The sequence below is a fragment of the Alosa alosa genome, chromosome 3 (genome assembly GCF_017589495.1).
Source record: "Alosa alosa isolate M-15738 ecotype Scorff River chromosome 3, AALO_Geno_1.1, whole genome shotgun sequence".
NCBI lineage: Eukaryota > Metazoa > Chordata > Actinopteri > Clupeiformes > Clupeidae > Alosa > Alosa alosa.
The window spans coordinates 26,068,773-26,096,051 of NC_063191.1; the positions used below are offsets into that span (position 1 = coordinate 26,068,773).

General features: G+C 43.2%; 1 protein-coding gene across 2 annotated transcripts in view; it reads left to right on the forward strand.

Moving 5' to 3' along the window:
- The window catches only part of itgb5 (integrin, beta 5), a 46,733-nt gene extending 22,226 nt beyond the window's left edge, over positions 1-24,507 (forward strand). For both annotated transcript variants that reach the window (XM_048239316.1, XM_048239315.1), the window contains exons 11-15: positions 18,617-18,839; positions 19,435-19,535; positions 22,234-22,353; positions 22,762-22,928; positions 23,699-24,507. In XM_048239316.1, the coding sequence (XP_048095273.1) occupies positions 18,617-18,839; positions 19,435-19,535; positions 22,234-22,353; positions 22,762-22,928; positions 23,699-23,794 (707 nt within the window). In that variant the 3' untranslated portion in view covers positions 23,795-24,507. The remainder of the gene's footprint in view (positions 1-18,616; positions 18,840-19,434; positions 19,536-22,233; positions 22,354-22,761; positions 22,929-23,698) is intronic.
- Positions 24,508-27,279: the final 2,772 nt, after the last annotated feature.

A 27,279-nucleotide genomic window follows, 5' to 3' on the forward strand; every position in this document is an offset into this window, starting at 1 on the left:
TCAAGTACAGCTCTCTCAGGACTGCCCTTCTCCTGACTTGTATGTGATCTTAATTGTTTAGTCAAGATAAAAAGACCCAGCTGGAGAAATGGACTGTCTTGAGTTTTGAAGAACAAGAGAATTTCTGGAAAGCTGTAGACATCTGGATTTTTTTTGTGTGTGTGTGTGTGTGTGTGTGTGTGTGTGTGCCCTTCTGCAAATAAACACAGCACCACCTATGGTTTTTCAATATCCAGAATATTCCTCTGAACAGTTGGAACAGTCTACTACACTGTCATCATTTTAGGTTGCAGAATAACATCCTGATCCTTACTCTCTGGGAGTGTTCATAAAAAAGTGTACAAATAAATCCCCGTAACACTGTTTAAGAACATCCATTATAACAGCACGAGGAAGAGGCAGTCGTGGCCTACTAGTTAGGGCATTGGTCTTGTAACCGGACGGTTGCCGATTTGATCCCCGACCAGTAGGAACGGCTGAAGTGCCCTTAGGCAAGGCACCTAACCCCCTCACTGCTCCCCGAGCGCAGCTGTAGCAGGCAGCTCACTGCTCTGGGTTAGTGTGTGCTTCACCGCACTGTGTGTTCACTGTGTGCTCTGTGTGTTCACTAATTCATGGATGGGATAAATGCAGAGACCAAATTCCTTGTATATGCAAGTATACTTGACCGAGAAACCTGATTTACATGGACATTTTTAAGAGTTCCTTAGCTCTGTTATTTGTCAGTGATGTTTTGACAGTTTCTGGGAGCCTCTCTGCTCTGCTGTTGAAACCTGGAACCTTTGAAGAGTTCCTCACCTGATCCGGGTGCAGTTCAGTGACCAGTTACGCCCGGGCTACACGGGTGTGCACCTGAAGCGTTCCGTTGACGGAGCGTAAAAATCGTTTTACAAGACTTGTCTAATTTCTAATTTCTTATCTAATTTTTCAAACATACTGTACGCACCACTAGCACGTCTGGTGTAGCCAGTTCCATTGATTGTAGTGGAAGCTAAGTGTTGCAGCAGATGCTACGAAAACGGAACGCTTCACTTAGGTGCCTGGTGTAGGAGGGGGAGCCGTCTCAGAAGGGCCCAACATGCAGTGTAATAAGGCACACGCCAGGGAAGATCTTGTTTGAAACTTGGTAGTGGGTTATTGCATATTTCCAATGGAGACAAATTTGGCTTTTCCACTGAAGCCCACCCACTTTTTCAACCACTGCACTGCTAACTTTGAATATACACAGGTAGTATGTGCTTTGCCTATACATAAAATAATGTGCGACTGTGAAGCAAGTGAAATGCAACACATAGGGCAGTAGGTGATTGCATTTCTGATAATGGCACATTTACTACGGATTCCCTCAGAAATAATACACTGAACCTGTTGTTTGATTCCCTTTAAAGGCACACTATGCAGGTTTTTTAGCTTAATATGCACGTTTTTTTCGCTTAATTTACCTTTTATTTAACAGCTTCAGAGTCATTGGAATGGTTAAATGACTTTTTTGAAGTTGAATGGTGGCCGTCTCGCTTCCACCTAGCGCCTGTGAGCGGAAAAATCACCCTTGCAACTGTGGGCCGGCGGGCCGAAGGCCTCAGTGTCAGGAAATATAACGAGTGTAACGAATTGCTTTACTGCATTCAAATGCACATACACGCCAGGCACCCGCTAGAAAAAGGTAGTGATTGAGTTTCTCAGACATTAGTCATGACAAAGCCAGCTAAAAGAAGCAAAAACCGAGAAAACGGTAAGGAAATTGCCAATACTGCATAGTTTACCTTTAAAAAGGAAATGCTTCCTGCAACTGATAATGGAAAAATCCTCCATCCCTAGGCGTAAGTGGATGGATTGAATTAAAGACCGTTTACATCATCACGAACATCAGGTGCATTCATTCTCCCGGTTTATCCAGGACAAGAGTCACATGTATAAACAGATGCATTCCTGAGAGCATGCAGGGATACTATGCCATCTGTGGACAATGTTTGTGTCAAACTGAAAGAGATTATGCACATATTATCTAACATCGGCACTTCACTGAGCAAGCATGTGGAAGATTTTCTCCTCAAATACCCTCCTAAATGTCCCAGGCCCACAGTTGCTATTGGGTCATTCCACGTCAATTCAACCAGGGCCCACGCACTTAGGTCTCAAAAAATTCTGAAAAAATTACCAGGTGTACCTATGTTACCCAGGAGACACACTGTAAAATTACTCTTATGTAAGATCAATACTTTCCAAGATACAGCCAGTTTTACAGGGGGAGGGGGGTGTCGATTTTGTTCGGGCTCTTTTTTTGGTCAAAGTTCACAAGCCCACAGCACAAGAACTAAATCATGTAGGAGGCTCAAATTTTGCATGCTGGTACATAAATAGGAATAGTATGTATCAAAATCGTCACGTTTGGTCTGCATAATCCTGCATTTTTGTACTCAACATGGGCTCTTGATTTATTTTCCTTACTGAGATAAGTAGAAACACTCTCACAAAAAACAATGAACAGAAAATAAATTCCTGAACAGCAGACCTTACAAGTCTAAAAAATCATTTTGGTTCTCATTTTCAGAGCACCAAAACACCTTGTGGGAATATACAAAGATTTTTTTTAAAATTTTTTTTCTTTATTCTCCATGATCTTTTTCTTTTTAAAACACCAATTTGACTTGTCTTATGCAAATCTTTCTTTTTCACTTTCCACCCTGATCATGGGCAAAATGCACCACTGACATCAATATGTTTTGTATAGAGCTACCACAGGTTACTCTATACAACCACAGGTGGCAGTGTGGTGACTATATAAAACATATTGATGTCAATGGGGCATTTTGCCCATGTTCAGGGTGGAAAATAAAAAGAAAGATTTGCATAAGACAAGTCAAATTGGTGTTTTCAAAAAAGAAGGGATCATGGAGAATAAAGAAAAACATATTTAAGAAATCTTTGTATATTCCCACAAGGTGTTTGGGTGCTCTGAAAATGATAACCAAAATTATTTTTCAGACTTTTGAGGTCTGCTGTTCAGACCCTGAAGGGATTTATTTTCTGTTCATTGCTTTTTGTGAGAGTGTTTCTACTTATCTCAGGCTCTTGATTTATTTTCCTTACTATGTTGAGTACAAATATGTCTTCTGAAGGCTTAAACAGAGCCCAGCCAAAAACTTCAATAAAATTTGTATAAACTTTCAGGGACAGCTATGACATGCAGGATTATCCAGACCAAACGTGACGATTTTGCTACATACTATTCCTATTTATGTACCAGCATGCAAATTTTGAGCCTCCTACATGGTTTAGTTCTTGCACTGTGGGCTTGTGAACTTTGACAAAAAAAAGAGGCCGAACAAAATCGACACCCCTCTCCCCCTGTAAAACTGGCTGTATCTTGGAAAGTATTGATCTTACATAAAAGTAATTTTACAGTGTGTCTCCTGGGTAACATAGGTACACCTGGTAATTTTTTCAGAATTTTTTGAGACCTAAGTGCATGGGCCCTGGTTGAACTGACGTGGAATGACCCTATTCCACTGTTACACACCGTTTTAATAACTTGATCACCCACTAAGAGTATTATGGGAAAGGCTTTGCATGATGCAGCATAGACCGCACAAATTCTTTGCTTTCTGAACATTTAGCTTGGGGTTTGAACTCATAGAAATTTCTATGAGTTCAAACCCCATCACGACTGTAGGAAGTTACAAAAGAACATTTTAGAGCAGCCGAACTGCACGCCCAGGTAGAGGTGTTCATGCACATGTCGTGTAAAGGTTTGCATGATGATGGTGCACATATACGCCCTCAGGTCAAGCAGTGTTTATGCTTTCAATCCCATACTTATACACAAACAGACCTGTGAAAGCTTTTGTAGTGTTTTTTTGCAGTCGTCGACATGTTTTCATCAAGGGTACTTGGCAGGTTCTCTGTCCAGTCATAGACAAGCTGCCCTTGTTAAAGTTAAGTGTGCTACAAAATACAAGTCTACTCATAATATTACCTGGGGCATTGTTAACATCAGACAGACAGATCAGTTGAGACTTGACTGAGACATTATATGTGGGAAACCCAGTCCTCCCTTGTAATGGTCGCATTGCGGGCCTCCACCTTGAGCTTGTCTTCAGTTAAAAACTGTTTTGTTTATCAAGGAAGGAAGTCGTCTCCGTCTGAAATTTTCATGAGCCTCCCACTGCAGTGGGTTTTCAGAGTGCTCAGGGACTGTGTCTTCCCTGTCAGAGATGGGTGGAAAGCTTCTTCCACCCATGTACGCAGTGTTTGATTGTAAGCCCCACAGTTTCTTGAAGTATTCTTTCTCAATTTTTGTCCCTATAGAGATTTGCTGTACATATTCGCTGTGGGACTAGAATATAGAGTATGTTAAGGGCAGTTTCTTGGATATTTTTGTCCTTTTATGTAATTTTAATTTAAAAATCCACATGAATTAAGAGATGTTGTTTACTAGAGCAAATGAGCTTACCATTGGCTAGTTGCTCACAGATGTGGAAATGCTTTACTCCTGTGTCTGTTTTTGAAGAGTCTAAAAATACGCATGGCATAAAATATGATAAATCCAGACATGCTGAAAGTATTTTTTTCCTTTAAGTGACAGAGGTGTGTAACCATTAGCCATGGCATGTGCAAAATCTTTGCCCCGTCAGGGTGTCTTGTCTGTCTGTCCTGCGCTCCCCATTCCCTGTTTCCACAGAGGCCTGGAATAGATCAGACGGTCAGGGAAAAGGTATAATTTGAACAGCGAGGTGATGGAGTTGTCACAACACTAAACACTAAACTCTCGGGAACATTGTGGTCAGTCATGTATAGAGGCCAACAGACACATCACAAAGTCTCTGTCGACATGGTTGTCTCCAAGCAACTGGGGAAGAGTAACATCAGCAGCAGGATACATACATATGTCCTCATACAGCTGTGTTTCATTATGACTGCTCAAGTCATAACCACTTAAAGGTTTGCAGACCCGGTTTTGACTCTTATTTAATTCTCTGTTGTGGTGCGACTGTGGCCATATTAGACCCAGAGAACTATGAGTTATAATGTGCTGGGATCTATAGTTGTGACCACTTGAAGTGCTTTGAGAGGCAGTTTATTGTTCTCCGCAGCTATTTTTGTCTCGGTTATCCCTTTAAATGGTATCAGCTGACACGATCATTGGAGTCAGGGCCACCTATTCAGTAGCACATCACTCTCTAGTCCTCATCATGTGATGTGTCGTACAATCACTGGATCACATGAGCGATAAAGCCTCAGATTTATCCAATTATTTCAAATATAATTTTGTAATTCAAGTGTGTCCTTTTTTGTGTGTGTGTTGGCAACCGTTTTTGTTCTTCTGAGTAGTTTATAACTGTGCCACAACAGAGATTTTTCTAGATCTGTCTGGAGTGTTGATTGTTGACCACTCCCAAGTTGTGAATCATGTCATCAGTAAGACCAGGATCCTAGGGAAGGCTCCACAACACTCATCATCATCTTCCAAAAATGGCCTTGAATTACAAGAGACGACATGCCACAGCTCAGGGGAGAGAAAAAAACAGAATCTGTCGGCGGTGTTTTGCTGGTGTTTTGGCCACAGAGTCAGAGGAACAGCAGTGATGTAGTGAAAAATGTTGATTTAATTTTAAGGCTTACCAAATCAAAGCAAGCAAGTACAGGTGATTTAAGGGGAATATACTAAGCAAAAATGAAAATAGTTGTAAATGGCTAGGCAAGAAAAAAGTAAATGAAATAAATAGTTCTGATTTAGGCCTACCGTCAAACACACAGGGGAATATACTGACAAGAACAAAATGACCAGCAAAATAGTTGTAAATGGCTAGAAAAATAAATCACACTTCAATTTGTCTCCATATTTTTTACTCCATCCCCAGAAAAGTAAATGCACAGAAAGAGTACCCTACTGGTGCTGAAATAATATAGTTCTGTTTAAAACTACCACAAGTAGGGCAGTTCATCAGTCACTGGATTGATGAAAGGCCTACACCTGTAGGCTCAAACATCAGCATAATGTTATTTATTTATTTATTTTTTTTAGGACTGGACTAGAGGTCATTTTGGATGGATGGATTTTTTTTGTGAATGTTTCTTCTTCTACATAAGATTTTGTCACTTTAGTTCATGACAATGCACAGAGGTGAACATATATACAGGTGACCAGCTGTTTTACCATTCTTACAAATGGGCCTTGATGAAATTACAGGTACCCGGCCAAAAGAACACACACTGAGGGTCCACAAACAATCTTTTGACACATAATTCGATATTGTTTAACAGACTCTGGCTATTCTAAATGCAAAATGACAGACAAAAGACTCTAATAGAAAGTTGAGACAAAATGACAACATAAATAATATTCCTCTATAAACCAAATAACATAAACTGTCATCAAATAAACATCACATAATAAACATTGTTTGGACACACGCGTGCTTTTTTTCACAACTACAAACCAAGCTGTAATCAAAGCACATCGATTCCCACCTCTCACACAAAAAACAAAATCATCTCAGTCTCAGCAATAGGCAAAACTGTATCAGACGGTTGAGCGTTGGTAAATCTTCCAAATGATTTTGGAATAAATGACAGTCGAAAGATACAAACAGTGCTGCTATCAATTTGCTTGTATAAATTTATAGTTTTCTACAAATGCAATCAATCAAATGCCGCCAAATGGCTAGGTAACATTACCCATATACATCCTTAGGGACAAATTACAGTCCAGATCCAAAATACAGCAAAATCACAAATGAGTGATTATGAGCCCAACATAAAAAGATTCACAGAGAACTGTGTCTGCCCTACCCTCCTTTCGGGGTCCAGTCCAGCGAGGGGGGGCTGCAGATGATACCCGGTCTTTCAGGATCACTAAATGTACCAAATTATTTTATTGTAAGGCCCCCATGAACGAAAGTACACAAAATTGCCCATGCCCCTTAAGAACATACAAAAAAAAGGTGGACCTCCTAGGCCCTCACAGGTTCCTCGAGATATTCACAGAAAACTGTCTCCCCATAAAATTAATTTATTATGTGGCCCCCATGAACGGAATTCCACAAAACTTGGCGTGCATACATAGGGTGTCATAATGATCCTACACTTCAATTTTGTGCAGTTTTGACTATGTTGGGTCACAGATACCTTCAATTACACCACCTCATTTTACTTTTTTTGTGTTTAACTAGGTGGCGCTATACATGAAATGAGTGGTTATGGAATGGGTTGACATGGCCCCTTGAGATCAACATACAAAAAAAAATGGTCCTCCTAAAACCCCCAGAAAACGGGAATGGTTCCATGTCTTTCAGTGTCCGGGAATCATTGGCGGAAATTTGGGCATCGGTTCAGATGAACACACAACAAACAATTGACACATAATTCACAGACTGACAGACCTCGGTACATATAAGGAATGAAAATACAGAGATCAGATCAGGATTGCCCTGCTCTCCCCTTGGCGCTCCCACTTGAACATGGCCAGTTCCCCTGAACAATTAAAGTCCATTGTTTCCACACATTCGGCACCCCTTTGCTGCCGGACAGTCAGAAAACAACAGAGGATGCCACCACAGCTGGTAACATAACATGCAAACATTTACACAGAAGTTTGTGCAATATCCCATTGGCAATGTATTACAATGTCATAAACTTGTGTTTGCATACATATGATGTGAGCCATTTGTGGGGAAGATATCAACATAGTTATAGACACCAGTGTTAACTTTTCCAGCAAGTATCAATTCATAAGTCACTGTTAAACAAGCCAGTACTTTGTTCTTTGTATTCTTGTGGGGCAGCCGTGGCCTACTGGTTAGCACTTCGGACCTGTAACCGGAGGTTGCCGGTTCGAACCCCGACCAGTAGGCATGGCTGAAGTGCCCTTGAGCAAGGCACCTAACCCCTCACTGCTCCCTGAGCGCCGCTGTTGATGCAGGCAGCTCACTGCGTGGGGTTAGTGTGTGCTTCACCTCACTGTGTGTACACTGTGTGCTGTGTGTGTTTCACTAATTCACGGATTGGGATAAATGCAGAGACCAAATTTCCCTCACGGGATCCAAAGAGTGTATACTTATATACTTATACTTATACAGTGTGCTCTGTGTTTAGTGTCCTTGAACGTTTTGATTATACAGTGTCCTTGGCTAACTTGAAATGTATTATTATTACGGCAAACTAGCCAGTACCAGAGGGTATAGTAGATTGAGCCTGGTTTAACCTGCCCGGCACCCCATAAATGAGCTGTACACTCACAAACATAACTCTCCCTGTCTCTCTTTTTTCTCTCTCTCTGTTTCTCTCTCTCGTTATCTCTCTCTCTCTCTCTCTCTCTCTCTCTCTCTCTCTCTCTCTCGTTCTGACATTGTCTGCCCCTGCTGTCTCTCTCACTCTAAGCTGACAGTGCATATATGCCTCTCTGCCTGGGGCTCTGGCTTTTCTCACTGGGTAAAGTAGGCCAGCACTGCGCACTCTGAAGACCTGTCAAAAAAATGACATGCCAGTACTCACAGGCTGGCCCTACGCTTGCTTGTCCACATCTGACTCTTAAGTGTCTAATCCAGCTTTGCATCCTCAAACTCTCAAGTCTTCTTCTTATCGTTGTCAGTGGATTTGTTTTTTACATTATTCAAAGCTCTATGGAATGTGCAACAAGACTAAAGCCAGCTGTTTTTTGTAGCAGTCTTCTAGGCGTGCTACACCAGGCACGTAACTGAAGCATTCCTTCCTTCCCGAGTGTATGCTGCAACAATTACCTTACGCTATAATCGATTCAATTGGCTACACCAGACGTGATCGCTGTGCACCTGGTGTAGCTTGCCTGTTAGGATGCAGAAAGCTTCGTAACACATGCCGTTGATTTGAATCGAGGAACCACTGGAACATTGGCAGGGTGTTAGAAACTCTGTATGGATGCATTCATAATGTGTTCCTTTGTAAGCATTGCTTACTGGTACAGCATGTTGGTTTGTTTTGTTGAACGTGCGCTGTGTCAAGGCATAATAGTCTTTCTCACACTCTCATGACAGTCTCTGTTGCACTCTCAGTGCCTGCAGCTCATGGTAAAGCTAGTTTCATTTCTTCTTTTGCTCCACTATGATGCTAGAATCCAAACAGAGTTATCACATAACAGTTAAACTGGTGATTCCAAAAACTGACAAATGACATTTTTGTTTTGTTTTTCCCTTATCCTACCCCAACCCCATTGGCTCTTGGCCAAATGTAGCAACATCAAATAAGACTGTGTTTGACCTTGGGGTGTTGAAGAGCCTGCACAAAGAGGCCCAGTGTTATGTCTTCCTCTGTAATCTGGGCCCCCCCCCCCACCACACACACACACACACACACACACACACACACACACACACACACACACACACACACACACACACACACACACACACACACACACACACACACACACACGGACACACACTCAGACCGCTGTGGCAGCCTCAGGACCACATGGACTACAGAGCTGAGGGATGAGGAGGAGACGGGGGATCGGTCCTTGGCCAGTTAGTGCTCGACTGTTGAGTGGCAGTCTGTTTAAGGTTAGCTTATTCTTGCAACTTGAATATTTTCGGTACTAAGCAGTATGCCCATATATTGTAGCTTTTCAGTTCAGTCAAAGCTTGTGTTTCCATTGACTTCATTTGCATATTCTATCCACAAAGTTTCCTGAAACACGAAGATAGAAGTTCAACAAACGCAAATATATGCAAATAGATAGTTTCCTTCAATTTCAAGTGTATCATATAAGTAATATTTTCTGGCTTAACACAGGCTTAACGCTTTTGGTATACCTTGACAGTTTCGACTGCTGACTCTGCAGTCATCTTCAGAAGAGTCACCACTCAATAGCAAGTGACTCAATAGCATAAGATAGAATGGCATACAAAAATGAGAAAAACAATATTATTAGATATTATTGTTTAAAAAAAACATATAAATATATTTTACCCCATATGTTAATGAATTTGTATGTATAATAGAATAGCAGGACCTGATTTCACCTGCCACGTGCATTCCCCCCCCCTTTAGGGAGTTGACTCACCACACTCTTAAGGTGCCAAACCTTGATAATGCTGATTAAATGTCTTGCTGCTGTGATTTAGCAAGGTGCCAAACCATGCTGATTAAATGTCTTGCTTCTGTGATTCAGTGCCAGGATTCATCAGTGCCTTGATCAGTCAAAATGCAACACAGAAACTTTGCTTTGTATTACAACAGATTTTTTTTGTTGTTCTTTGTTGTGGCAATGGCTTTGTCCTTTTGATTCTTCTCTTAAATCTTCTTATATTGCTTACTACAATGCCTCTTAGAGGAAACCCAGCTGTGCAGAAAAAGAGTCACAAATGCCCTCTGGAAATAAAAACATTGGGACAGGACACACACACACACACACACACACACACACACACACACACACACACACACACACACACACACACACAGGCGGTGAGAGAGAGAGAGTGCCAAAGCGATCTCATCCAAGAGCGGTACCGAATTTGACTTGCTAACGGCCCTCTGGGACTCAAATGACAGGCCATGTACCCATCCAAAATTGTTTGGGTGTCCACAACAAAGTCTATTTCCAGTCTACACCAAAGAAGAAGAACAGGAGGAGCCACACAACTGAGCCATCCCCCCCCAGCATAACCTCAGACTGAGGTCAGCGTGCAAAGCATTGTGGGATTTCGCTGATTATTACCTTTTGGGCCTTTTTTAGCCGTAGCACAACAAGGAGGAAACACTTTATTGGCAAAATACCTGACACACACACAAACTCACAAAAACATGTAATTAAGTCATGGGGTTATACAATATTGTTTGTCTGTTTTCAAAGCTTTCATTACATCTTAAAGTTTAGAGACTTCCCAAGGACAAGGAGTGGCTGACTACAAGAATATCATTTGGAGGGCCTTTAAAATGTGCTGCTAGAAACTTTTGGTCGTCTTTAAGCCCACTCCGACTAGCCTCATAAACTGATCGGGCATGGACATTGTCTGGCTCCAGTTCGCCTCCTTTGTAGGAGCCTGCCATAAAGTATCCTCAAGATTATGGTATATGGGGGGAAACCTGAATTACATTTATGTTCCATGTTTAGGATGCGCTGCCTGCTGAAGTCTATGCTGCGATGTGTAGTAAACAGACCATTAAGATGACTACTTGTCTGTAAATTGGCCCTTAAATCCCTTAAAAAACAAGGAAATGAATGGTTAATGGATGCCTTCCTCCTGACTGGGTGGTGGTGGGCTGGTTTCTTTTGTCTTTGCTACATATTTGCCCTTGTGTTCTTCAGGCTTGAGGCCTGTGTTTTTCAGGCTCGAGGCCTGTATTCTTCAGGCTTGAAGAACACTGTGAAGTGGAGTCTGGGCTGAAAAAAAGATGTCCGCTTTCACAAAAATACCTCAACCAATGGCAGTTCGAAGTTGAGAATAAGTAGATGAGGGATGTGCACCCTTCGCAACTCTTACTTTTACAGCTCTTTGTGCAAGTCAGTCCCAATAGGTGGCATGCATTCCAGAATTGTCTAACACAACCCACAAGGAGATAAAAGCTACAGAGGTTTAAGACATTGTTGGCTGACCCCTTAAGTTGTGCAAGTCCCACTGAACGAGGCAGGAGGCCATTGAGTTAATAAACAATGAGGGGTTAGCATCAGTGCTAGGTCTTTGCTGCAGTGTCCCTGCACTCCACTGAGCTGTTAGCCAGTTCATTTGTCAGGAAGATATCCGGAGAGGTATTTCCTCCTCCAGGCACTAGCAGTGTTGTAGAGTTGGCAGCCACGCTGTACCGGATATGAGTGCTGTTTTCCTGTGGGACTGAAAGAGTCCAGCCTGTTCGTTGACATAGGAAGGAGGAGGATTGTTTATATACGTCACAGACAGTGTTGGTCAAGTTACTTCAAAAGCGTAATGCATTATTTATTACTGGTTACCGTCATCTCAAAGTAATTTGTTACATTGCAATATTACTGTCTTTGAATTGTAAGGCATTACACTACGTTTACATTACTTTCACCAAAATAACAGGAAATATGGATTTGGTGTTCTCAATAGATCTTCATGTGTTCAATGCAGCTCATTACACGGCAGGAGGTGATGTGGTATGGCATAATGACTGAGCTAGGCTTAAGGCTAACAAAAGAACAACATAATGGTTGCAGTTATGGCTCATGGGTCAATGTAGGCCTCAAAGGCCAAAGGTCACTCACAACTTAATATAGTAAAATATAGCCATAGTGAAATTGTATGTTGACTTTAAATGGTTCTCATCATTGCTGGTTGTCTTTCCTTTCACTTACAGTGGTGTAGACTTAATGCAAATAGTTTGAGAATAATGGCTACGATCTTTGTCTGTAAAAGCAACATTTTAGTTATTCTCACTGCTTGAAATGAGAAGTATAGCCTAACCATGTTAGATCTGTTGCATGAATGGCAGAGAGAACTCAAATTCCCTTTCTACAGTCATCTAAACAAGGCAATCAAATTCCAGGACCAGCATAGATGACTCTCTTTTTCAATTCTTGGATAATCTTCTCTGGTGCCAATTGAGCATTTCTCAATTTTGGATTAAAAAGCAAAGTAACTTCAGTTACTGAGAATTGTACTGTGAGAATTGTAAAATATTACTGAAATTGTATTGGTAATGCCTTACATTACTGCATTACAGCAAAAAGCAATGCATTACTGTAATTACATTACTTTTTTAATGCATTACTTCCACACTGGTCACAGATCAGTGACGTACGGATGCCATAGAGACAGCCTTTCACTGGCATGGCCGTCTCTTGCCCAATCTTGGGTTCTATTTTAGAGCCTTTGTATCTGTTTAATACCGCTCTGTCAGACTAAGAGGTTATCTCCAAAGTAAATAAACCAGAATGTGGTTATACTTGACCACAGATGGTAGACAATTTGATTATCATGCAGTTTCTTGCTCAAGGCATTTGATTTGTTTCATTTTTAGCTCCCTCTATGGAGTAGGCTGCATTATTTTATTTTTTTCCTTTAGATGCCTCCTCAAAGATGCGCTGAACAAAATATTTGCTTTGTCAATTGATTTTTGTACACTGTTGTGATTCTCGTGATTGTGAAATGGGGTGCTCGTGGGGACCCTTCAGTGGTGTTAGCAAGCATGTTGTCTTGTAAGGGCTCCACATCGAGAGGAGGGAAGCTGAGAGCCTAGATTCATGAGTGGAAGATTATGGCGATGTTTCAGTCTATCACAATTTCACTGTTTTCCTTTCCCTCAGCTGAAAAATATGCCTCGACGACCATAAATCATGCACGTATACATTCTCACACACACACACACACACACACACACACACACACTAAGTGAGTGAAAGGGAGACTTGCGCTCTCTCTCTCTCTCTCTCTCTCTCTCTCTCTCTTTCTCTGTCTTTGTAGACAGGAAATATTTGTAATGCTGTGGACCAGGCCAGACTTCAGAAATAGCGTGTCTAGGAAAGTTATGGTTTATTTTAGGAAAAGGCAACTCTCAGAAAGAGGAAACACTAGAGTGTCAAACTACCAGAAGGGCACAATCAAGAGTTTGTATTCCACACTGGCCTTCGCCGAACCCTGCATGCTCCTTTTCCGGCTTTACTCTGAATTGTCCCTGATTCCAAGCCTCCTCACACACTCTTTGTCCTGTAGTGACCAGCATCCTAGCAGTTGGCCCTACTTTCGGTACCTCAACACTGGTTTCCCTGTGTGCAATGTTTAGCTCATACTTTACTCTTGCGGTAACCTTAATGATCATGGCTGCAAGCCGTTTTTGAATTTGGGCTCAGTCAAGTGTGTGTATGTGAGTTTCCCTTGACTGGTATGCCCTCAGCTTATGGGGAGAAAGTGTTTTGGAAAGTGTTTTTTTTTTCTGACCAGTGCCGCCTTTCCTCCTGGTCAGTTTGGGCTAGTGGCTGCAGGATGCACATTAACTTGTTGACCTAAATCAGAGAGGGAACAGGGGGAACTCTGGGAAAGACGGACGTGTGGGTGGGTGTGGGTTTTTTTTTTTTGGCCGCGGTGGCCGTGGTGATTCTGGGGCTGGTTTAGCTTGAGTCTTGCTTCCCTATCGGCAAGGTCCTGGAGCTCCATGGCGATCTTCGATAACAATTAGCGAGCGAGAGGGCCAAAGCATGGTAATCTCAAGAAAACACTGACCTCATCCCGCGCGAAGGAATTCCATGCATACCCTCCTTGTTAGACACGACACCATCTGTTTCAGGGTGTGAGGAGAAGAAACTGCTGTGATGAGGATGAAGATGGAGATATTGATGTCATGCAGGCCTGTGATGATGAGCTGATTTTATTGTATTTAACTCTTCATTTATCTAGCATCCTTTGCAGTACTCAGTGTTTTTCATCATCACATGTTGTTAGCCTTAAGATCTCTTACTGATCTGGTGATGATTAGTGAGTGCATATTTGCCTCTTAGCCTAGCATAACAAAACCTCCCATACCTCCATAGATATTTGTGATAATGTGAAATACTAGAATGTTTACAACTGAGAAATTGCTTGTTAGAGTTGTAGACAAATGAAATTAGATCAGGAGGATAACAAAGTTGAAGGTCAAATCAAATTATGTCATGGACAAGAACGGAGTCCCAAAACTTGTCATTTTGTTGACCTTCTTTTCAGCTTGTTTGCAGAAGCAGCCATGTTCTGTGCCCTCCCTGCTATCAGTCCCTGCTAATAACACAGATGTTTGTTACGCATCTGATGATCTTCCCATCAGCACGTTGTGTTTAGTCAGACTAACGTTACGCTGTCTCCCTTATTCACCTCTATGATCCTTGTGAACCGATCATGTTTAATGATTCACCCTAAAGGTTGTATCAGCGATAGCGGGGATACGTCACTTCTGTTGATGTTCAAACAAAACAGAGAGCTAGCTCGCTACTCCCTCCCCCTCCCACCCGTGCAATTAAAACTCTCCTACGCGCGCATCTCATCGGTTATTGGTTGAAACACTTTATTTTGCCTTTGAGTGGGTTGCCAACCCTTGTTGGTAGCAATTGTTTTTGTGTACAGATCTCAGAGCCTAGGCTGCCTACAGAGACGCGTTTTTTTGACGGCCTGCTTAAGGGGCAGACAGCTAGCGGATCGTTAGGAAAGTTTGGAGGAATGTGATCATTTATGTTTGGGCCTTTTTTGGCTGATACAACCTTTAAAGGGGCACCAGGCAACCATGAGTGCTTTTTCTCTACAAAGCTCCCTCTAGCATCTGTACGTTTCGATACGTGTGTGAGCCCTCGCTCGGTCTGAAGCTCTTTTCCTTTTCTTTGCATCTTCCGTCAAGGGTTTTCGCTGCTTCTTTGCCGGCTCTGCCATTATACACGTTTGCAACAATCACTAGCCGGGTTTTGTTAGCCTGCATCTGTGCTGGGGATGCAGGATGTAAACTGATCCCGCTTCTCGCAATGTCTGAGACTTTGTGAGACTGAAGGTCGCGGGTAGGATACACCGAACTTGTAAGTGGGATATTCTTCCTACAGGCAGAAGGGGTGGGCGAGAGAGTCTTCATTCGCCCTGCAATGAGTCATTTAACCATATACCGACTTACGAAGATGATTAATTAACACGACAACGTTGCCTGGTGTCCCTTTTAAGATTCTTCCTTTAAAATAAATATTTCACAAACCAAGAACATCTTGTTGGTCCAATGACGAGTTGAGAAATAAGCCAGAAGGATCATGGTATACCTACCAGACACAAAGAAAGAACAACCTTAACAAGTGTTTAGTTATTACCATTTGAACCATGTGCACAAATACAGACAGGCTAACAGCATCTCTATCAGATTAAGTGTGGGGAAATGTCTGTATGAAACTATGAAGTTTCTGTCAGTAATAAAATGCAAATATGTTTTATGTCTATAGCATCAAGAGTATATGCTTGCTAAAGCTCTAAGACCGATAACTTTCCTGGACATGTTTGGCTTCATGTTGAGACTTGATTCTTCTCTACAGTAGCCCTAACATTATTGGATGCCCCCACTTTGACGTCTTTGTGTAGTTTAAGAACACACACACACACACACACACACACACACACACACACACAGACTATAGAGTTCAAGGGGATTTTGAGAAAGAGGTGTACTTGCCAGTACTTGCTTCTTGCATTTGTACTTTGTACTTGCACTCTGAGAACAGAAACAGATTTCTTTGTTTGCCATATGTTTAGTCAGGGAGAGAGTGTTTTGCATGTTAGCATGGCATGCATATCTGTCTTTATTTTCCTGGTGTGTGTGTGCGTGCATGCTAGCCTGCTCCTGGCCTGTGGCATGGTCACTGAGTGACTCACTCTGGGCCCGCCCGTAACGTCCCTGTAAGCCATTAAACCACAAGGTGTGGCAGCATGACCTACTCCTCACCAAGTCCCACTAGAGCCAGCAGCGGACAAGTTCAACAGAGGTAACGAAAACAAACGCTCGATGAGCACTAGATGAGCACTAGCCTCAACCAAAACTGTGGATAGTTCAGTCCCTCCCCCCAAATCTCACTGAGCACCTGATCTCCCACATACCGTAACAGATCCTGCAGGAGCTACTTTTTGAACAGGAAATTGATACTAAAACACAACGTCTTTATGATGTGCGCTGTCTCTCCGTTGTTCTCATGGAGGTAAAGAAGCCAGGAGGTATTGTCTCCCATTATAACCTGGAACTTATTAGTGCTGTAAGGAAACCTCGGTGCACATCCCCATTGTGATGAACAGATGTAATTGAATTTGTCATCTCACTGACCTAAATTCTTTTCTCCGCTGGCCATCAGCATGCGAGCTGACCACAAAGGGAATGTTTCCTTCAAGTAGCCAGGCTCACCCATACCCTGCCGTTACACTGGTGTGACGGGAATGTTGGGAAATGAACGTTCAAAAGAATATCTGGGTTCATTGAATTCAACATAGAACTTTAGAACCTTCAATTGTTGCGGAACGGAATCTTGTATTAGAATGTTCAAAAATATTCACCTAGCTCACACTGCTGCTGCTGCTGCCCACTGCCTGGACTATGCTTTTAGAGATGTGTAGTGTCTTAAGGGCAAGAAAGTTTGTGTTTTTTATTTATTCATGCCTAATATTTATAAATATTTCTGTGGATGCTTTAAGTGTTCAAAAATTGTTCCCCAAGACCTCCCTCAGTGAACATCAGACCAAATATCCGGTCTTGTTTTCAGTACCATTTCCAATTCTTTATGCATTTTCCAAGAGAGTGGAGCCGTGTGAATTTATCAGCAAACAAATGAGTCTAGAAGTGCCACTAATACCTAATCCCTGTGGAATTCCTGTGCGCTATCTGACACCTGGAGAACATTAGAGCGAGAGGGCCAACCTGATGGAGAAGGCTCCATTACAGGGGCACCCCGCTACCCCCACCACCCCCACCACCCCCAGACATACCCCCTCATTCTGGGCTCTCACGCTAGCCTTCAAAACCAGCCTCAAAGGGCTGTCAGGGGACTGTGTGTATGTGTGCATGCTTGCCAGTCATATTTCTTAAGGTGCATATAAAAAGAATAATTCACACAGGACCGTCCCTCTGCTATTGGCCTTCAGGCGCAGAGAAAGCAGGGCAACGTTGTAGCCTATGTCACTTTGGCAGATTTTGTGTGACTCTTTTTTCGCTTGCTTCGCCAAGTGAGTGGGTGTTGTGAGAAGCAAGGTGTTGCAGCACACTAGCCACAATGCTGCCAGGTGGCAGTCAGCCTTGTCTGAACTATTCAAATGCCCAACCTAATTTCAGATGTTTTTATGAGGTTTTTTTTGTTGTTTGTTTTGTTTTGTGTGGTGTGTTAATTTGACTTAAGTAATCTTTCCATTTTTAATGGAAAGACGAAGACTCTTTCCAGTTGTATACAAATCCATAGTTAGACATTTTGATTTGTTGAATGTACCAAAATATGCATGCATTTTGCATCAATATAACCATGGCAATAATACATTGGGTAAACACACACACACTCTCACACACAGACACACACACACATACCTACCAGTAGGCACCACTGACCTTGTTCTGCTGTTTGTTGAACATGATCTGGCTTGAACTCAGCATTTGGGGCATAAACTGTGACTGCGCTGCAGACTGGGTGCACAGTTGGAGGGGAGAGCATGAAATTCTGTCTTTTTTGCTCTGTTCAGTTCTGGGATGGAATCTGAATAAACCATTTCACTCCATCAAGAAAAGGGTTGCTGTTTTTTTCCAAAGAATGTGGGTCACAGTGGCTTATTGTGGTTGGGATCTGACTAAGATGTCTGTTGGCTTTTTGTGCGTGCGTGCGTGCATGCGTTTGTGTTTGCGTTTGTGTGTGTGCATGCACATTATTGCATGTGTGTGCACTTCGGTGCACATATTTTGCTGTGATCTCACTGGCATATTATTATTGTGAACAGGGTTGCATGTTGAAAACATGTATTCCTTGTGTTAATCGAACATGGCGTTTTACTGTTTTCTTTGGAAACTCCAGTCTTTGAGTAAACCAGACATCATGCGCATGCGTGCAGTGATACCGTGATCTTTGACTCACTGCCTGCTATTGTGTGTGTGTGTGTGTTTCAAAATGGAGCCAACAGCGAGTGTCTTTGTCTCCCCTACCCCTCCCTCCCTCCTCCAGGTCATGGAGAATGTCACTGCGGCGAGTGCAAGTGTCACGCCGGCTACGTGGGCGACAACTGCAACTGCTCCACGGAGACGGCGCCCTGTGTGTCGGACGATGGGCAGATCTGCAGCGGCCGGGGCAGTTGCGTGTGCGGGCGCTGCCAGTGCACCGAGCCGGGGGCGTTCGGGGACACCTGCGAGAAATGCCCCACCTGCCCCGATGCCTGCGGCACAAAGAGGTACGAGAGAGAGGAGAGGAGAGGACTGTGCAGATCTGGAACATTCTGTCTTGCTCATGTTTGTCCTAAACCCTCAAGGGGGCTACATTGAACAAGAGTGATTCAATTATTTTGTCTCTTTTATAAAATCTAAGATTTGGGGGAGAATTTTCATGTAAAATTACTTAGCAGAGTTGTGCTCATATAAAAAGTATTGGGTGGATTTTCTACTTACAAAAAGCAACTTATGCAATTCTGTACACTGGGTTCTGTTTCTACTCAACATATGGTACCCAAACAAAATCCTGATGTGCTTCAAATGCCTTTGGTGACCTGAAGGCAGCACGGTCAGCACTCATCACTTATCCATCTTAAAGAAAGGTCATAGGTCAATCTGCTGTCTCGACTCCAGCTGATGGACTCTAGTTGCTGCATATTGCCATGGCTACAGCAGGGCTATGTTTTTTGCACTGGGTGTTGTTAGGGTCACTTGGTGCAACTTCAGGACATTATCCTGGTTTGAATGGTAAACCCAGGCTAATTTTGCTCAGGTGAGTGTGCGTGTGAGTGCGTGTGTGTGAGTGTTAAAATGACCTTGTTGGGGGTGTCTTCACAGGGAGTGTATTGAGTGCCGCCTTTTTGGCTCTGGGAGACTTGCTGACAACCAGACATGCCAACGCCAGTGCAAAGACGAGATCATCACCGTGGAAACACTAAGTGAGTACTCCCACCACCACCCACCTGCTGAAACAAATGTTTGTTTGTTTCAATTATATAAGTAGCTTTGAATATAAAGCTTCCAGTGCAAACTCCTGAATTTAATCATAATCATGTGAAACACAGATCACTGCTTTGTTGTGTATTTTTGGTGTCATTTTTAAAAGAAACACTACCTGTGTGATTGTATTTACAATATCATCACCTTTTTAAAATAATGGCATATGTTAATGGCGTATGTTTTTTTCAAGTTTTTCAGAAAACACAAAAAAGTTAACCAAAAATTGAATGATAATGATTTAGGCTAAATGGAGTGCAGGTCACTGTGCTGTAGCTTTGGCCCTGTAGAGATTTTCCAGAACAGGTCGGTGTACTAGATGCTTCCGTGGTGACTCGTACAAAAAGGAAGCTGCTGCGTGGCTTTGATGAGGCGCCCACAGGGCAGGCGTCCGGTGAGCGTGTGCGGGAAAGCACTCTGGCTCGTGTATGGTGGCCTGGCGGCCCGCGGCTCCAGTCGCGAGCGCCAGCTGCAGCGATCGGAAGGCTGCAGCTGTGTGAACATCAGCCATGACGGCCCCCCTGGCAGCTGCTCATCTGTCCTTAAAGAAAAAAACATACACGGCCCCCGGCTCTGTAAGTCGGAAACTATTGTAGAGCAGTGGACCAAGCCATGAACAATAAAAAAAATTCCAGCCAATCAACACGTTGCTTCAGGAGCATGGAAAGGAGGGGTCTAATTTGATTGGCTGTTGAGCTCATATATCAACCACGTTTTGCCAGAATCATGGACCGTACTTTTCAGAGGCAAAGTCAGTAGGTTTTAGCATCAGCATGTTGACAAGCTAGTTTTCTTTTAGCTACGGTAAGTGAAAAGGGACAGTACTGTCAGCAGCTGATGGAGTAGTTGCTGACGGTTGAGAGCTCTCTGGTTTCACCCTCAGCTGTGTCCTGTGATGAGTGGACATTAGGTCAAAGCCATCAGAACTCTGGCTATGTGGGAGAGAGAACTATGACGCAGCAGTATTGGCTGTTATCTTTGCTCTCTCCCACGGGAGTCTTCAGTGTCTACCTGCTGTCATCAAAACGCCCCGGAGGCCTCAGCTGGGCCTGGATCTGCTGCACATGCACCTTTTTGCTCCATGTGGGTGCTGCGGTTAGGATAAGGGTTTGAAAAAGAGGTGCCGTCTGCTGTCCAGATCTGCAGATTTACGCAAGTGTGGCTTTTCCAAAAGTGTTTTCTGAGATGGACGTTTATGGTGACCAGGGCCAAAACACCTGTCAGGTTTGTGTGTCTTGGCAGGGACAGAATGTTGCTTCCTGTCCTGGACGGAGCCGTCCCTCTATGCGTCCAAGGTGCTCTGTTTATATTATTAACTGCCTGATTGGCAGTCTGGGGCCATTCATCAGGCAGCTCTAGGTCCTCTTATAGCCTGTAATGAGAACCTGTGCCCATAAACCCAATCATTTGGCCTGGGTGACACATCTCTATTTACAACCACAGCATCTTCTGGTTACCATGGTTCATTTGTTTTAGCATACTTGAGTGTACTTGATTTGGCATGCACATGTCGACTTGCTTACTTACATTTCCACGCTGAATAAAGTCATAAAGTGTTGATGATGGATGCCTTGTCATCCAAAGACATCCCAGTGAGATCCACATAGTTTGTTGATATGAAGAGCTCTCAGGGGCTTATTTCTGAGACAGCCTAGTCAATAAAAGGAGGAAATAATGTCTAAAGCCTCAGCTCTCATCCTTCAGCCGTAATTAGATCCTGCCATGCAGCAGGGAACAGTTTATTCCCGTCTAGGAATGCGCTAATAATGTATTGTTATGGAGCGGCTAACGTGCGTGGACGGGGTCAGAACAGTTAATGAGATGAAGAGAGTTTTGAACGTCTTGTGTCACCCCAGCATTCTCTCACTCTTTCCCTCTCCCTCTGTCCCTCTCTTTTCCTGCCTCTCCCACGTGTTCTCTCTATCTATCTGTCCATCCCCCTCTCTCTCTTTCTTTCTCTCTCTGTGTCCCTTCATACTGCTAGCCCCGTGTACTTAAGGGTCTTCTCTCTGCTCAGCTATTTCAGACATCTGACTTCCTTAATGGACTCCACATGTGCATTCCTGGAAACTCTTCACACCGAGTGGAGGCTGGACTAGGGGGGAGACGGGAGTGAGGGACAGGGGGGTTTGGGGAAGAAGGGGAGACTGGAGGTTTGGAAGGGGGTCAATTTGGACAACTTTTCCATTCTGAGGATATTGAAATACGTCAAAAAGAAATTAAAACATTCCATTAGGCCGTGACAAGCCAATGTCCTCAATGGGGAATGCAAGACCCTGTCCCTTCCAACTGTGATTTCAGCTTTAAACTAGTCGTTGTGGTTTTATTCCTGCTTTGTTTTCATTTGCTAGAGTGGGCATGTTGTATGTTTCCTTACCCCATCTCTCTGTTTTCTGCCCTCAGTCTCTTGCTTTCGTTTATGCTAATTTTTATTCTCCCTCTTTCTCTTTCTCTCTCTCTCTCTCTCTCTCTCTCTCTCTCTCTCTCTCTCTCTCTCTCTCTCTCTCTCTCTCTCTCTCCCCCTCCCTCCTGCTATCTGAACCTTAATGAGCTGTAATGTCTAATCCAAGTGAGCCGTGCCGTTTATCCAGCTGTAATGTCTAACGTCTGTGATGTTCTAATACGTGTTTCCTCTCGCAGAGACTGATGACCCAAATGCCGTGCTGTGCCTGTATAAAACCGAGAATGACTGCGTGATGAAGTTCACCTACTCGGAGCACGCCAACGGCCAATCAGTGCTCACGGCGCTGCAGGAGCCAGGTGGGTGACGTCAGGCCTGCGGCACCTCACTTCCCACATCAGTCACTCAGGCTCTCAGAGGGCACAGGGTTGCGTGGTTGGCCTGGAGTCCGTGCCAGGAGCCAGTTGGGATCGAGGGGAAATGAAGTCAAACGCACCTAAAGAGCCATGCATAGCTGGGCACGCATTCAGATGTTAAGTTGTGTGCTGACAGGATGTTTTGGAGTTTGACTGTCTTAAATGGGTTTTGAGTATTAACAGAGTTTGTGGTGTGTGTGTGTGGGGGTTATGTACATGAATCTGTGTGTGTGTGTGTGTGTGTGTGTGTGTGTGTGTGTGTGTTCCCTGCCTAGCATGTCTGTTTGTATAGTCTGTTTCTGTGTTTGCATCCGCGTGACTCAGACATCTCTGACCGCTTCTCTGTTGTAGAGTGTGGCGCTGCCCCGGATGCTCTGACCGTGCTGCTGGCTGTGGTGGGCAGCATTCTGCTGGTGGGCATTGTGCTGCTGGCCATCTGGAAGATGGTGATCACCGTCCACGACCGCCGCGAATTCGCCCGCTTCCAGAACGCCCGCTCCAGGGCTCGCTATGAGATGGTAAGGATGAGCCTCTACTGAGTTTAGGGCGAGTGTTTGGTAGAGCTTGGTTGGATGTAGCTAATCAGTCTACCCAAGTTAATTTCTCGGTCCCGCCATTTGTGAGTCTGTGACTCTTTGGATAAAGCCATCAGCTAAATACAAGTCACTTTACTTTTTACTGAAGTTTAACACTTGGGAAGCCCTCTGAGAGAAATCACAGAGATTTAATGTCCCATCTCACATTGATTCCAGAGGAAATCAGATGGCTTTCATTGGTCTCATATATCACGGTTTCAGGCTGTTTTGATATGAGGAATGGATTTATTTTGTACAACTATAGCTTTTTCATGGGGCTTGAGGTCAGATGTAGATTAGGCAAAGGCTTTCAGCAGCAGGTGTCCTTGCTCGGTCTCATGCCTATTCCCATCCTCGTTGGGTGTCATGTGTAATGATTGTGTACACATTATAAATCTTTGAGATGGAAATCTGAAATGCCTGCATATGAAACCATAGTCTTGGCAAAAACATAATCTTCTGATTAAAAGCAGAAAGCATCCTGGAACTTGTCTCAGTCAGTGGAGAGAGAAAGTCGTCTTCTTTTCTGAAGTTGTTGATTCACCCAGACTGCATAATGTCTTTGTTTATTGGAACTGGAACCTTTTCATACATTTCTTCTTCATTCTCACTGGCCTCTTTCTTTTTCTTTCTTTCTCTCTCTCTCTCTCTCTCTGTCTCCCTCTCTCTCTGTCTCTCTGTCTCTTTGTCTCTCTCTCTCTCTCTCTCTCTAGGCATCCAACCCTCTGTACAAACAGCCCATTTCTACACATGCAGTGGAGACGGTCTTTCAAATGCAGAGCAAGTCCTACAACGGAGACATCCACTGATGCCCCCCCTGAGGGGTGACGAGGGGCACGGCAGGACCGGTCCAAAAAGAGGGGAACTTTTTTTAGGGACTGGAGGAACACTTGAGCAGAACTGTCCTCAACCAGGAGTTTCTGACTGATCGCTGAGACATCTGTTTTCGGGGGGATTTTTGTCAATGCATAACTTTTTATATTGGTGTCATTATGGGACTTTTTGATGGTTGGCTCAAGTGATTTTGCAGAAATGGGGAATAAATGCAGTATGGAATGGTCATTGATGCCTGCCCAAGGAGGTTATTTTTTTACAGAATGTAAAGAGGAACTTGGAACCATTTTCTAAAGAACCATCTGCGTTTTTGAGAACCCCTAAGCTCCTTTGTGGACCTTACGAGTGACATTTGCCAAATCTACATAACCCATATGTCTCCCACATTGATGCACTGTACATTGAGCGTACACCCCTTTTTGAGGCATTGATTTTTCTTAGTGTATGTATATATTTTTTAACTGTGTGCCTTTGAACGGGATGCATCCTTAATCTGTAACGGTAGAAGATAGCCCTGCTCTACAGTGACTGGATTCCTTTAGGTAGATTTACCAATAACATATACGCCTTCAGTCATCACTTGGACTAACTTGGTACTATCATTACAAAAGAGCAATAGACATTTCCACCCTTGTTTTGCACAATAGATGCTATGAATCAGACTCATAAAGCAATACCACTCATAAGAGCAGCATTTCTCTTGTTGTCTGTACTACGTACAAAGCATCCTGCCATCGGTCCCCTTGTGTTAAATGACATTGGTATGACCAGAGATTAAGAGGCCACATGAGGGTGATAACTTGGGTTTGTCACTCTTCCCGTCTCCATTCATAAAGGACATAAAGGGCATGAAAGACAAAAGAAAATGTTTATACTGGCTGTTGTACAGGGGTGGGACACAACCAGACAGAGATTTATGTGCATTTGTCGTGCTCCTCACGACATGAAGAGAGGCAGTAGGTCAACAGTCTAGTGTGACATGAGCTCATTGTGTGTGCGTGTCTGTGTTAGGGCTGTCACTTCTGTGAAAAAAATCCTGTTCGATTCTTGAGACATAATTGTTCATTGAATCGATTGTAAAATCGATTTTTCATGTCTAAAGACGTTTCAATTTTCAACACCAAATATAGGACAATCCACGAACAACTAACAGACATTAGGACGAACGTAAAGGGGGCGCTTGAAGACGCACAATGGCGTGAAGTTTCGTGCACAATGACAAACAGGAGTGCAACATTCTCGAAAAACAATAAGCAGAGTGGACTGCCATAACATCAGTGAAAAACATTACTGCAGGCTTCAACGTGGCTGCGTTTACAATTAGAAATGTCAAACAAATTTCGCCTACGTAGAACTCACGACTGCACAGTTTGCATACCGCTTTGTCCTTCTCCATAGTCTGATATACCCAAACCCCGAAGTGCTTCCATATCGAACTCCTCAAGTTATTAGGGCCCATCACTCGTATCTCTCATGTCGCACAGGTTGATAGCGTTGTCCTCAATGTTTTGGCAAAAAAACAGCAGCACAGCAGCCGATTGAAAAAGCTGTTTCCGGTGCGTATAATTGGTGGGAATTTTCTTTCTAGCTTTCGCAATGCTTACTTCACTTTGGAATTCTTCGTTTTTTTCCTGCTTGTTCCTGAGTTTTGTTACATCTATCTTTTTCATTAGTTTAATTCGTTTAAAATTAATAGTGTACATATTTGATTAAAATCGATTCCCTATTTTAGTTTTCGAAACTTGTGTTGGTTGGTCCAATCGATTGTGCAATCGATTTTCGAACGTAAAGTGACAGCCCTTGTCTGTGTGTGTGTGTGTGTTAGTGTGTGTGGGGTTTACATGGCTTGCTGCTTGTGTGTGTGTGTGTGTGTGCTTTCTGTACAAACATGTTTACACATTCCAGATGCTTCCTTACATAAATAAGCTGCCTCATAGATGAAGCAATTGTTGTGGACGGCCTGGACAACTTACACATGTGCCCCATCCACGCAGAGAAATGACCATGTCAAACCATGACCGTGGAAGACTTATTACCACACCTTTCCTCCCCGATGTGTTGGATCCACATCTGGAATGTTGCCATCACTTACATGCTCGGGAGCACGCTTCAAATCGCTAGCATCAGGACCTACACAAAAGCGTCTTTCATGTTTCAACTGGACGTTCAGAACTTAAATTGTTTCTTGTTCGGTAAAGGATCATGAGGGCGTGTAGCTGTGTGTGCTTAGGTGTGCTTATTAGCGTGTAAAACTGCTAATAAGAAGGATGGAGTGTGTTAATGAGTGGTGATTTTCTTCATCAAGCCTCATAACATGTGAGCTGACATCATATAGGCCTTAAGTTTGCCTGTTTGTTTGGTATCAGATATAATGCACTGCCACACTTTTGAAGTGTCCATATAACCATTTCATAGTTTTCCATGTAAAGACATTTCACAGTGACTGGATTAACACTGTAAACACAGAATATAGGAGACACACTATACAGTTGCTCAATAAACTGATAACTGCAGGGTAATGCTTTTTCTTCTCTTGTTTTATACATTTTATAATAAAATAAAATAAAAAAAAGTACAAAAATAAACATAGAACATAACATTATATAATACAGTTTAGTGAATGGTAATCAACTAGCATGCATTAAACAGAGTGTGAGATCTTAGTCTGACCTAAATCAGACCTATCAGGTATCAGCTCTGTATCATCATGCGACTTCAGTCTGTTATGTGCTTTTAAGACAAACGTTGGATGGTTGGTATTTGTATGTGTTTTGAGTGTATACTAGTCACATCTTGGTGCATTTGGAGGTAGAATGAAACTGACTTCCTACCTATTAATCTGGACCAGGGGGTTAACACCACACTTGGCAAGGCCAGGAAGTGAGGGTACAGGATTGTATAGTGCTCCTACACATACACATTCTTGTATAATACTGTTTGTGTGTTTCTTAATAACAATGATTAATTATTCTTGGTTATTGCCAGACGTCTTTAGTCACTCAGGGAAAAAAAAAAAACAAGGCCGTGCCATACTGTAACTGCAAACCCACTAACCTCCCACCACCCACGCGTGTCGTAAAATTGTCCAGTGCCATTTCAAATCAGCGTCAAGAGGCTCCCCGCCCCATCTTAGCACAGCCACCACCAGCAGTGCAGTTAGTGTGTCATCATGCACCAGCGCTGACATCACAAAGAAAACAAACAGGCCAAAATTCCAGCAGCTGGGAGGAAATGCCTGACAGGCCGGCCATCCGAGCTTTGAAGGCCTAAGTCAATCAGAGGGTCTGTTCCAGGCACACACAAGCAGTGCCCAGACAGCTGCAATTGTGTGAAAGTGTGTGTGTGTGTCATCATGAGACCTCATGCCTCCCCCAACAAAACACACACACACCAGAGAGGTGCTGTTATCAGCTTCCCATTAATTGTGGTACTTCAGTTAACACCTATCCAGTGGACCTCA